Source organism: Sceloporus occidentalis, unplaced genomic scaffold, assembly GCF_023333645.1.
Source record: "Sceloporus occidentalis isolate IW3139 unplaced genomic scaffold, rSceOcc1.0.p SCAF_6, whole genome shotgun sequence".
In the NCBI taxonomy this organism is placed as follows: domain Eukaryota; kingdom Metazoa; phylum Chordata; class Lepidosauria; order Squamata; family Phrynosomatidae; genus Sceloporus; species Sceloporus occidentalis.
This window is the reverse complement of record NW_028316986.1, coordinates 2,266,844-2,279,342: the sequence shown is the minus strand read 5'-3', so window position 1 is coordinate 2,279,342 and position 12,499 is coordinate 2,266,844. Positions and strand designations below refer to the sequence as shown.

General features: G+C 44.4%; 1 protein-coding gene across 15 annotated transcripts in view; it reads right to left on the bottom strand.

Annotated features, from left to right (window-relative positions):
- OTOF (otoferlin) overlaps positions 1 to 12,499 on the bottom strand; it is a 198,113-nt gene that overhangs the window by 142,381 nt on the left and 43,233 nt on the right. For all 15 annotated transcript variants that reach the window (XM_089528705.1, XM_089528704.1, XM_089528703.1 and 12 more), the window contains exon 3: positions 9,357 to 9,445. In XM_089528705.1, coding sequence (XP_089384831.1) covers positions 9,357 to 9,445 — 89 coding nt within the window. The remainder of the gene's footprint in view (positions 1 to 9,356; positions 9,446 to 12,499) is intronic.

Sequence of the window (12,499 nt, the reverse complement as noted above, 5' to 3'; positions counted from 1 at the left end):
GAATGCCAAATTATTGACATGTAGAGAGATCTTGTAGCACCTTTGAGACCAAATGAAAGAAAGAAGTTGGCAGCATGAGCTTCCCTAGACTTCGGTCTAGTTCCTCAGATGCACCAAATGCATCTGAGGAAGTAGACTGAAGTCTAGGGAAGCTCATGCTACCAACTTGTTTCTTTTAGTGAGTCTCAAAGGGGCTACAAGATCTCTATGCACTGATGATACAGACTAACACGGCTATATCTTTGAATTCTGCCAAATTATTGGTCTAATATGCCTCCGTTTCCTGGCCAGCAGCCTTGTCCAGGAACAAGTGGAATTTGCAGATAAATCTGCAAAATGTACATCGCCATCCACCATCACAAGTGCGTCTGGCACCTAGTTGCAATGGTTTTGTGCTACTGACTCTTGCATTTAATTGTCTTCAGACAAAGCAGTGCTCACTGGCAGCAGAGTATCGAGGAAGGGAGTTTTACACAAAGGAGACAAATTTCGGCAGCAGCTTTGATCGCTGCAGAAAATTGCTCCAGAGACAAAAGGACAAGACAAAGGTCCTGTTTTGCACCTTGTAGCTGCTCTGGAAAGAAGAGAAAGGCAGCACTTTAAAGCTTCAGGTAATCAGGTGAATCATGCCTTCAGCTTTCACATCTTGCACGGAAATAGCCTCCCAATGACTTATTTCTGGTGGGGATAGCATGTGTGGGTCATGGGCCTCATGTGGCCCTATGGCCATTTTGAGGGCTCATGGACCCCCAGAATCCACTCCTTCCAGAACTGGCCTTTCCTAGCTTGTCTGTTTTCCCTCATTCATAACTTTTACTCAGGGTGACCAATGTCCTCCTGTTCCAGGACACATCCTACATTCAGCCTTCTGTCCAGGAGGAATTTCAAAATGTCCTCCATTTGATGTTTTTTGATCATGACTAAGAAGCATGCATTTACATTTATATTAGTGCTTTCAGCTTTTATTTTCTGGTGTCCTACATTTTTCTTGAATATCCTACATTTGGTGGTGCTTTGTCCCTTTATGGTTATTATATCTGGTCACCCTGCTTTTATCATCATTCTGGTATTGCTTGATAACACAATACCCACTTTCCTTCTGTGGAAGACTGGAGGGTTTCTATGCACACTCAAGTTCCCTTACACATGCAGTTGCACTTTTTGGGCTAATGTGCAATGTATGTATTCGGTCCATAGCTGCATCATCAGAGTTCCACAAAAGCAACCATTTTGCATGTAGCTGTGCAATTTTGGATGGCGCATGCCTATTTTTTCAGTGCCTTCAATGCACTGCACAATTCCCTGAAGTTGCCAAAACAGCTTCTATACATTGTTCCACAAGGAGACACTCAGCAGGCACATGGGTAGGAACACCATCCTTGCACAATAATGGGATTCAGTGAGATTTACACCTCACAAGCACGATGTAGCATCTGAGCCCATGACTTTGAAGCAACGTCCCTCTCCCTTTTATCTGCGTGCCTTCAAGCCATTCCCACTCAGGGCAGGGATGTAGCCAGGATTTTAGGAAGGGGGGGGGGGTCCAGACTAAGTGCCACCATTATAATGGGGCTTGGATGCAGCAGCGCAGCAGCACACACCATTCATTTTATCTAACGGAAGGGGGGGGTCCGGACCCCAAGACCCCCCCCCCCGGCTACGTCCCTGCTCAGGGCAACCCTAAGGCGAACCTATCACAGGGTTTTCTTGGCAAGTTTCTGCAAAGGGGGTTTGTCTGTGCCTCCCTCTGAGGCTGAGAGAGTGTGGCTTGTCCAAAGTCACCTAGTGGGTTTCTATGGCTGAGAGGAAATTTGAACTCTGCTCTCCAGAGCTGTAATTAAATGCTCAAACCACTCCACCATGCGGGCTTTCCTGTGGACCAGTACTGGCCCACAAGCCATCAGCTGCCAGTCCCTGGGGAGTTTCCAAGGAAGAAGAAACCCATTCTGCTCAGTGGGGGCCAGGCCTTGGCACACGGTGCAAAAAACCTGCCCACCTCCCACATCACACAGCATTGGTCTACTAAACATTGGCTCTCCTAATTCTGTGCTGGAGAGGATGGGAGGCTCAGATCACATGCCAGCTAATTAGCCACAAGCCAATTAGTGGCCAGGAAGAGGGCATGAAGGTCCCATCACAAAGCCATTCCAGAGCACCTCAGAGGAGACACACATCCATAATTTAGGTAACCATCCGCATCAAGTGTCCGTCCTTTATCTACAGCTCCTGCTGGTAAGCAGATAAGCCCCATCCAGCATCTGTGTTATTCAGCACATTGTCATAACAACACATGCACACAGCACGGATCTGCCTGTTAACATTTTGAACACATGAGAGGTGAACAAATGCACAGGGTTCTCGAGACGCTGCGTGCTCCATCTGTTCTGAGCTCAAACTGCCTGACATTCCAGGACTTTGTTGATACCAAAAACCAACACACATTCCTGCTACAAGATCCATTTTACTGGTTGTAAACAGAGGCAGCAGGTGGCCCATTGCAGACGAAAGCATCACAGCCCTGAAACTGATGGGTTCCAGCCTCTGCTGCTAATTTGTTGTTGTTGTTTTGTGCCTTCCTTTCCGACTCATGGTGACCCAAAGACGAACCTATTGTGGGGTTTTCTTGGCAAGATTTGTCCAGAGGAGGTTTGTCATTGCCTTTCCACGAGGTTGAGAGAGTAGGACGTGTCCGAGGTCACCCACTGGATTTCATGGCCAAGCCAGGAATCGAACCCTGGTCTCCAGAGTCATAATCCAACATGCAAACCACTGCACCACACTGGCTGCTAGTAGAGAACCCCTAATAAGAAATTCCACCAAAGCTATCACAGAGCCAAAACTAAAGATCCCTAAAGTTGGATCTTAGGTCACCTGGGATTGTGTGAATTCCCCTGCAACACACAAACACACACACACACACACACACACACACACACCAGCTCAAAGCTACTGGTAGACAGATATCTGGGGTGATATATGGCAGAAAGAATTCAAGGAAAGCGAACTGTGCAGCCGTGACCCATCTCCAGTCTTAATAGCTAGGAGAACAGTATGAGCAAATTGCTCACCAAATGCATCTCGCTTGCTCTGTTCCTAGTTTCTCCTATATCCTTAAACTGCCAGGCTAAAGCAGAAGCAATCTAGCAGAGCCTACTAATAATCACAAAATGATCCTTTCTATGCCCCATTGGGAATCTGGCCCATGAAGCTGGCAAGGATTCTAGAATTCATCTGGAATGGAACCCATCCGGTTGCAGAGGGCACTTCCACTAAATTGGCAATGTGAATCCACAATTCAAGCAGAATGTTAACAATCGGGAGCATGTCCAGAGGAGGGTGGCCAAAATGGGGAAGGCCCTGGAAACCATGCCTTATGAGGAGAGCCTTAGGGAGCTGGGGATGTTTAGCACAGAGAAGAGGAGGTTAAGAGGTGATATGACAGCCCTGTTTAAGTATTTGAAGGGGTGTCATACTGAGGATGGAGCAAACTTGTTTTCTGCTGCTCCAGAGACCAGGACACAGAAAAATGAATGGAGGAGGTTCTTCCTAATGTTTAGGTGGAGTATCTTTCCTTTTAGTTTGCGTCCATTGGTCTTCTCCTAGGGGCTGAACAGACCACCCTGTTCAGGGGTGGCCTCCAATTGCATCTGTCTTCGCCGGATTGGGGCCATGGCAACTACACACTGCAGCCCCAATCTGGACTTTCCGTGGTGCAAAAAGGCACCACAAGAAGTGGCCCCTTTTTGTGCTGTAGAAAGGGCACCATAGCTATTGGCGCCACGGCTTTTTGATACTCCTTTGGCACTGCGTCATCTGGAGGCAATGGCAGAGGAGCACCGTGACACCATCCACCGTGTGGCAGGGCATGCAGCATCACATCAGCATGGGTGCAGAGTCAGGGCATGCATCGTGCGGACGCTTACACTCCCAGCCTTTAATACTGGTCTGTCAAGGCTGTGTGTCTCTGGAGCAGTAGAAAACAAGCTCACTCCATCCTTAGTATGACATCCCTTCTAATATTTTAAAAGGGCCATCATGTCACTTCTTAATCTTCTCTTAAAATTTATGTGGGATCATTTCCAAATGCATTTCAACTGCAATGTTAGAAATTTGGAGACTGAAGGAAAATTTGAATAGAGGAGGCCTTCAATCTGATAGACTCATACAGTTCATCCCAGCCTGGGAGAAAGGCGGCATATAAAGAAAGTATTGAGAAAGTAAATAAATAAATAAAATGTGTCCCTGAAGACCAGAATCTTTTTGCTCCCTCGTTTTTCTGTTCTATGCCTTGTCCTTTTGCAAGTACACTTAATGGAACAGATTCTATAAAGGAAAACAGCATCCCTACTGTGTGGCTTCCCCAAACCTAATGAAGGATGGACTTTAATAACGTTGTGTGTCTTTATTTTAAGCGGAGGCTTTCAACATAATTACACAACGGTTAAAGACCCTCAAGGGATCCCCTTCCGAGTGGAGAGCTCCATCACACTGGATGTGCCTCCAAGTGTTGCTTGAATTACACCCTAAATTACATTTCAAAAGCAATGAAAGAGGAGTCAGTCCCAGAGCTGCAAAAACAGGGCTTCAGCTTATTCCCAGGATACCTTTTAGGGGAACAAAAGCAATGTGACACACATAACCTGACTACTCTGGTGCATTATAGCTGAGTTCAATGGGGCGGTTGGGAAATTGAGTTAAGAACGAGATTTCAGGCTGAAATGTGTGGTTCTGTCAAAGGAGAGTACCAGTGTCCCACATTTACAGGCAACTTTATTGTACTCCTATCATTTATTCCAAAAAATCCAATTTCCTGCATGTTGTTCCAGAAGTTATTACATTTGTATTAGCTTCAAGTTCATGCACATCAAAGTGAGGAAAGATCTTAGCTCAGGGGTAGCATTGTACCCAGTTTTAGCTGTATTAATATTACTGTGTGGTGTACTGGTTTGAATGTTGGACTGGGAAACTGGAAGACCAGGGTTCGAATCCCCGCTCAGCCATGGAAACCCACTGGGTGTCCTTGGATAAGTCACACTTGCTCAGATGTGTGCATCCAAAAATCTAGGCATGGGGATGTGCTATTGCATAATGCAGCATGTTCCAAGTGATACCACTTTTTGCAATCGTTCTGTTATCATCCTTGCTGTCATGTGCATGCATGTGATCGACTTATGGTGGCCATAAAGTGCTCCTGTCCTAGGTTTTTCCTTGCAAGTTTTGTTCCAAGGGGGTTTGCCATTGCCTTCCTCTGAGGCTGAGAGAGGACGACTTGTCAAGGTTTGTTGTTGTTAACTCTCTTTGAGTCAACCTTGTGGATGAGACATCCCCAAGACTTCCTCTGCGCCACTGCTCTGCTTAGTTCCTGCAAATTCATACCCATGGCCTCCTTAAGAGAGGTCCAGCCATCTAGCTTTCAGCCATCCTTCCTTTCTTTCTGCTTCCCTCCACCTTTCCCAGCATCATGGCCTTTTCCACTGAGTTGTGCTTTCTCATGATGTGTCCCAAGTGCAGCAGCCTAAGATTTTTCATCTTGGTTTCTTCCAGGGAGGTTTGCTCTAGGACCCATTTGTTTGTCCCTTTGGTTGTACACAGAATCCTCAGCACTCTTCTCCAGACCCACATAATCTCAAATGAATTGATTTTCTTCCTGTCTTCTTTCTTAAATGCCCAGCTCTCACATCCATACATGGTGGTGGGGAATATGATGGTTTAGATGGTTCTTACTTTCATGCTTCATTGCTTATCTTTGCTCTTTAGCATCTTTTCCAGTTCCTTCACAGCTGCCTTCCCCATTCCTTGTTTTCTTCTGATTTCTTGGCTGTAGCCCCCGTTCTGATCCGTGTTTGATCCCAGGTATGAGAACTCTTTTACTATTTCTATGTCCTCGTTGTCTAGGTTGAATTTGTGTAGATCCCCCATAGGTATTATTTTTGTTTTCTTTCTGTTCAGCAGCAATCCTGCCTTTGTGTTTTCTTTGTTATATCTTTCTTAGTAATTGTTTGAGGTCTACAATGTTTTCTGCTAGTACTGTGGTGTCATCTGCATATCTTAGATTGGTGATATTCCTTCCTCCTGTTTTCACTCCTCCTTCTTCTGTGTCCAATCCTGCTTTCCTTACAATACGTTCTGCATATATGTGGAACAGAGAGGGTGAAAGGATGCAGCCTTGTCTGACTCCTTTGTCAATTGGGAACCATTCTGCTTCTCCATCTTCTGTTCTGACAGTAGCCTCTGGTCCAGAATAAAGATTCCTCATCAGGACTATCAGATGTTTTGGCATTCCCATATCTTAAAGGGCGTTCCATAGCATTTCATGATCTATGCAGTCAAAGGCACATGCTGATCTTCTTTTGGCATTCCTTGGTGTGCTCCATTAGCCATTTTTTTAAAATCTGAGAAAGCACCTCTGTAGGTCCTCCAGTGCAACTCTATGGCCCACATCTGCCAGAGGTTGGCCATAGAATCCTGCTGGAGGACCTACAAATGCCTAGAGTAGGGTTTTCTCTAGGAATTTCTAGCTTCTCCAGCACAACCCTATGGCCAACTTCTGGCAGAGTTGCTCTGGAGGACCTAGAGATTCCTAGAGAGAACATATTAAGCAAAACCGCAAATAATCAAATCTGCAAAACTCAAAGCCGTAAATGTGGCAGGTCGACTGTAATACTATTATTGCTGTTGTGTCGTCGTCATCATCATCATCATCATCATCATCATCATCATCATCATCATCATCATCTTACCTTTCTGAGACCTGCCATGACAGTGACCACTAAATTAAAGACAAAGTGTTCTGGCAGATCAAGTGAACAGTCAAATTCCATCTAAATTCCTCCTGGGTCCTTGTTTAAAAGTGAGATGCAAGTGCAGTTTGTTTCTAATGCAAATGCTGAAAATGTAGCATCTCCCTCTCGCTCTTTCTTTCTTTCTCTCTGCCTTTCACACCCCAAGAGGAACCATCTGCCACAAAATCTGAACTAAAAGAAATCATGGATGCGCTTGGGTTTTGATGTTTGTTTAATGAAACAGGATCTCTGGGGAGTGGAGGAGATTATAAAGCCAGATGCAGCAAACCTGAAAGATGGAACTAGGAATTCATTCCAGATTTGCATTATATGACAGTCCACCAAGAATGAAGAAATCCTAAAGGGAGGTCATATGGGGAGGGTCAGCACTTATTCTCTGTGGCTTAAACCCTATTGTTAGTCCTAGCATCTAGGGCAAACCCAATGAATCAGTTGGATTTACCTCTGTATTAGCTCACCATTTTGTCAAGTCCAGCAGGATAACAAGCAGAAAACCAGGCTTCAGTAGTTAAAACTCTGTTGTTGTTGTTGTTCTTGTTGCTGCTGCTGCTGCTGTGTGCCTTGAAGTTGTTTCTGACTTAAGGTGACACTAAGATGAACCTATCATGGGGTTTTCTTGGCAAGATTTGTTCAGAGGAGGTTTGCCATCTGAGGCTGAGAGTGTGTGACTTGTCCAAGCCCAGTGGGTTTTCAAGGCCGAGATGGGATTCGAATTCTGGTCTCCGTAGTCCAAGGCTCAAACTTCATGCTGGCTAGTTAAACTAACCATTCTGAGTCTAACCATGATGAGTTAAAGCTTCAGAAACCTTTATTTAAGCAACGATAGATCCAGTCCAGTGACGCTCCTTCTCAGAACTAAGCAGCAAATCTTACAATTGCCTAATTAAACTGCACACAGTTTCTAAATTTCAGGCAAGCTTGATTCTTATTTGCTATTATTAATTAAAAATACTCTCCTCTCTTTCCAATATTGTTCCTTTCTTTGTTGTTATGCTCAGATGCTTTCACAGAAACAACCCTGAATAGGCTTAGTCCATGCTACTATCCCTTCCAGCATTATCTGTATGGTTCTTCTTTTATTGTTGTAATTCTGCCTCAATCTTATAGGAGAGGCAGGATAAAAATATATTTTATTATTATTATTATCTTATTATTATTATTATTATTATTATTATTATCTTAGCATGTGGGGCTGAGATTGCCATGATTTAGGGATCCCATTTCTACTGTCTAGCCGATCACACCTAATTCCCAACATTTTATAGCTGGCAAGTTGTCTATGTAGCTCCTGACGCCATTCAGCCGTTGATTCAATGGATCTGATTTAGCTAAGATTAACCCAAAGAATGGAATCCCATATCTATTTTTCTTCATGTGTCTGTATGTGTACACACTTAAATATTCCTCTTGTAAATATTTTATTGAATTTATTTCCAAGTTCTAAAGGTAAAGGTAGTCCCTTGACATGAATGTCTAGTTGCAGCTGACTGTAGGGTCAGTACTTATCTCTGTTTCTAAGGCAAAGAGCCAGTGTTGTCTGAAGATGACTCCGATGGTCTTGTGGCCAGCATGACGGCACCGAACGCTGTTAAACTTCCCACTGAGAACTGGTCCCTATTCCATGCTTTCAAACTGCTAGGTTGGCAGAAGCTGGGATTAGTGACAGGAGATCATCCCATCATGCGGCACACAGGCCTCAAACTGCCAACCATCTGATCTTCTGATCATCATGGAATCATAGAATGATAGAGTTGGAAGAGACTGCAAGGGCCATCCAGTCCAACCCACTTCTGCCATGCAGGAACTCACAATCAAAGCATCCCTGACAGATGGCCATCCAGCCTCTGTTTAAAGACTTCCAAAGAAGAAGAGTCCACCAAAACCTCCAAGGGAGTGTCTTCCACTGTCAAAAAGCCCTGACTGTCAGGAAGTTCCTCCTAATGTTGAGGAGGAATCTCTTTTCCTGGAGCTTGCATCCATTGTTCTATGTTCTAGCCTCTGGAGCAGCAGAACACAAGCTTGCTCCCTCCTCAATATGACATCCCTTTAAGTATTTAAACAGGGCTGTCGTATCATCCCTTAACTGTCTCTTCTCCAGGCTAAACATCCCCCGCTCCCTAAATCTCTGCTCATATGGCATGGCTTCCAGGCCCTTCACCATTTTGGTGGCCCTCCTCTGGACATGCTCCAGTTTCTCTAATTAGCTTACTTGCTAATTAGCTTACTTGCTGTTCACCGCTATGATCTTTGGAATAGCGGTATATAAATAAAACAAATTATTATTATTAATTATCTTTTTAAATTGTGGGGCCCAGAACTGGGCACAGTATTATTCCAGATGAGTCCTGACCAAGGCAGAATAGAGTTGGTCTATTACTTCCCTTGACCTAGACACTATACTTTTATTGATGCAGCCCAAAACAGCATTGGCCTTTTTAGCTGCCACATGTTCAACTTGTGGTCTACTAGGACTCCTATATGGAAAATATGATGCCATGTTGGACACTTTTCTAAGGCAGCAAAATGGCAGGCAATGCATAAGGTATTTCTCACCTGTTGGAGAAGACCTTGCTGTAGTTGAAGACCTGGATCTCCAGCATCTCGTTGACATCGATGCTGCTTGCAATGGGCCACCGGAAAGTCTGCGGAGAGATACCCAGAAGAGATTTGAGGAATCCTATTATAGGAGCATGGAAGTACAGAGTTGGAAGGAACCCCAAGGACCACCCTTCAGCCAAAGCACCCCTGAGAGGTGTCCTTTCAACCTCTGTTCAGACACCTCCAAAGAAGAAGAGTCTGCCATCTTCTCCGGAAGCCTCTTCCACTAGTATACAGCTGTTATTGTCTGGAAGCTCTTCCAAACCTTTAGTGAGGCTCTTCTTTCTCCTGTACCCAAGCTTTGCCAGATCTCAGGGTTTGGCCCCAAGTCACCACCTTTTATGAGTCATCCCCAGACAGGAGACAAGGACAGACATTCTCCAGTTCTGGGGAATATAAGAGGAAAGGGTCATCTGCAAATCTCCAGCTCATCCGCTGGCTAAAATTTCCAAGGCTAATTCATTTATTGCTGCCACGTGCAAATACTCTCCAGGATAGGTTTATTCAGCTTCTTCTTTCCCTCCCAGACATATTGTACCAGGTCTTACCCTCCACTCTGCTCAGCATCCATCTCCTGGCTAGAAGGCAGTTGTTAACTGTTGTGCACCTTCAAACTGTTTCTAACATAGCAGTTTATCACACAAAGGAGATCAGGAGTTTATCCTGTGAATATCCTGGAAAAATTGTACAATTACGTGTAATGGTTTCACACGACATTGCACAAAACCCACCATCAAAGTGGTCACAAAGAAGCATTAAAGTGCATCCTATTACTTTTGGGATTTCAGCAACAATGCATTTCCGATATTGCTTCATTTGCACAATTGCATGTGATAATCATTCACGCAATTACTAGTCATTTCAGCTTCATTTGCAGGATGCTTTCAATGCGCTTCAATCTCTCTTTAATGCCGAAATCAGCCCCAGTGTGATAAACTCCATAGAGTAAACCAATCACAGGGGTTTTGGAATGCAGTTTGACACCACTTTAACTGCGGTCGCTCCATTTTAAGGAGCCCTAGTATTTGTAGTTTTACAAGGTCTTTAGCCTTCTCTGCCAAAGAGTGCTGGGTGCCTTATAAAACTACATTTTGTAGGATGGAGCCATGGCAGTTAAATGGTGTCAAACTGCACTATATTTTTTTAAATCCCAATTGCTGAACGCACTTCGGAATCGATTCTTTTCAAAAGAACTGCCAAAGAACTAGTGTCATGAAAGAGTGTTTTTTTTTGTGTTTGCCTTGCTTCGCCATGATTGAAACCGATCACAGTGGGATTGAAACCAGTTTCAAATGGGAACGACGGTCAAAGAACCTGATCAGCAATTCACTTTAAATCATAGTGGGAACATGGCCTCTGCCTTTTGTAAATCCACAGACTCCTTTCATAGGCACAGAACATTGAATTTCTCAAGAAGTCTTCTGTGTTGCTACATCCAGAATTTGCAATTCGTAATCTGAATCCATTGGCTCAGCTCAGGTTCTGGTCTCCAGAGTAGAAGCAAAGAAGCTTACTCCATGTCCCACATGACATCCCAGGTATTTAAAGGTATTTAAAGATGCATGCACCATCTGACCTCTCAGGCTGTCGAAATAACACAGTTTGACACCACTTTAACTGTCGTGGCTCCATGCTATGGAATCTTGGGATTTGTTGTGGCACTAGTGCTCTCTCAGACAGAGAAGGCTAAACATCTCACAAAACTACAGTTCCTAGGATTCCATCACATTGAGCCCTGGCAGTTAAAGTGGTGTCAAACTGTGTTTTTTCTGCAGTGCGGATGAAGCCCAAAACAGAGTGGCACTATTCCATCCCTCAATCTGCACACTAGAGATAACCTTCTTATACAGGTCCTAAGCCTGTATAGAATCATAGAATTCTAGACTTGGAAGACACCCCAAGGGCTATCCAGCCCAATCCCCTGCCATGCTGGAACTCTCAATCCAAGCATCCCCGTCTAATGGCCATCCAGCCTCTGCTTAAAGACCTCCAGGGAAGGAGACTCCACCATCCTTCATTAAGGGAACATCTTCCATTGTTGGACAGCCCTTACTGTCAGGAAGTTCTTCCTAATGTTGAGGTGGAATCTCTTTTCCTGTAGCTTGCATCCATTGCTCCGGGTCCTACTCTCTGGAGCAGCAGAAAACAAGCTTGTTCCTTCCTCAATGTGACACCCCTTCAAATATTTAAACAAGGCTCTCATATCACCTCGTTACCTTCTCTTCTTCAGGCTAAACATCCTCAGCTACCTGAGTCGTTCCTCATAAAGCTTCATGGTTTCCAGACCCTTCACCATTTTGGTCGCCCTCCTTTGTACACGCTCCAGTTTCTCAATGTCCTTTTTGAATTGTGGGGCCCAGAAGTGGACACAGTGTTATTCCAGGTGGGGCCTGACCAGAGCCGAATATAGTGGCAGTATTGCTTCCCTTGATCTAGACATATACTTCTATTGATGCAGCCTAGAATCACATTGGCCTTTTTAGCTGCCACATCGCACTGTTGACTCATGTTCAATTTGTGGTCTACTTGGACTCCCAGATCCCTTTCACATGTAGTTTCACTCAGCCAGGTGTCCCCCATAATCCTATATCTGTGCATTTCATTTTTCTGCCCTAAGTGCAAGTCCCCTACATTTCTCTGTGTTGAATTTCATTTTGTTACCTTTGGTACAGCTCTCTAGTCTATTCAGGTCATTTTGAATTTTGATCCTGTCCTCTGGAGTATTAGCTATTCCTCCTATTCAGCCTGGTTAGAAACTTACAACAACAGTACCTCCCAAGGCAGTCTCCTCCGCTGTTGAATTGCCTTTATCAGGAGGTTCTTTCCTCACACTTGGTGAGAACCTCTTTTCTTTTAATTTCAATCCGTTGTTCTGGATCCCACTCCTGTCGGTTGCATTTTAGGCTAGGCTGTCATTAGAGCATTTGGAAGGGATGCTAAATAGCTGGAACTGAGTGAAAGCCTCCCTGTCATCGCCACCAGCCAGCTATGACCATGGTTTCAGATTTTAATTTGAAACCATGAAATTGAAAAAGGGAAGTTAATTACAGATAGGAAAGAAATAACTCACAAGCACAGAGATAACCGCTCTGAGTGCA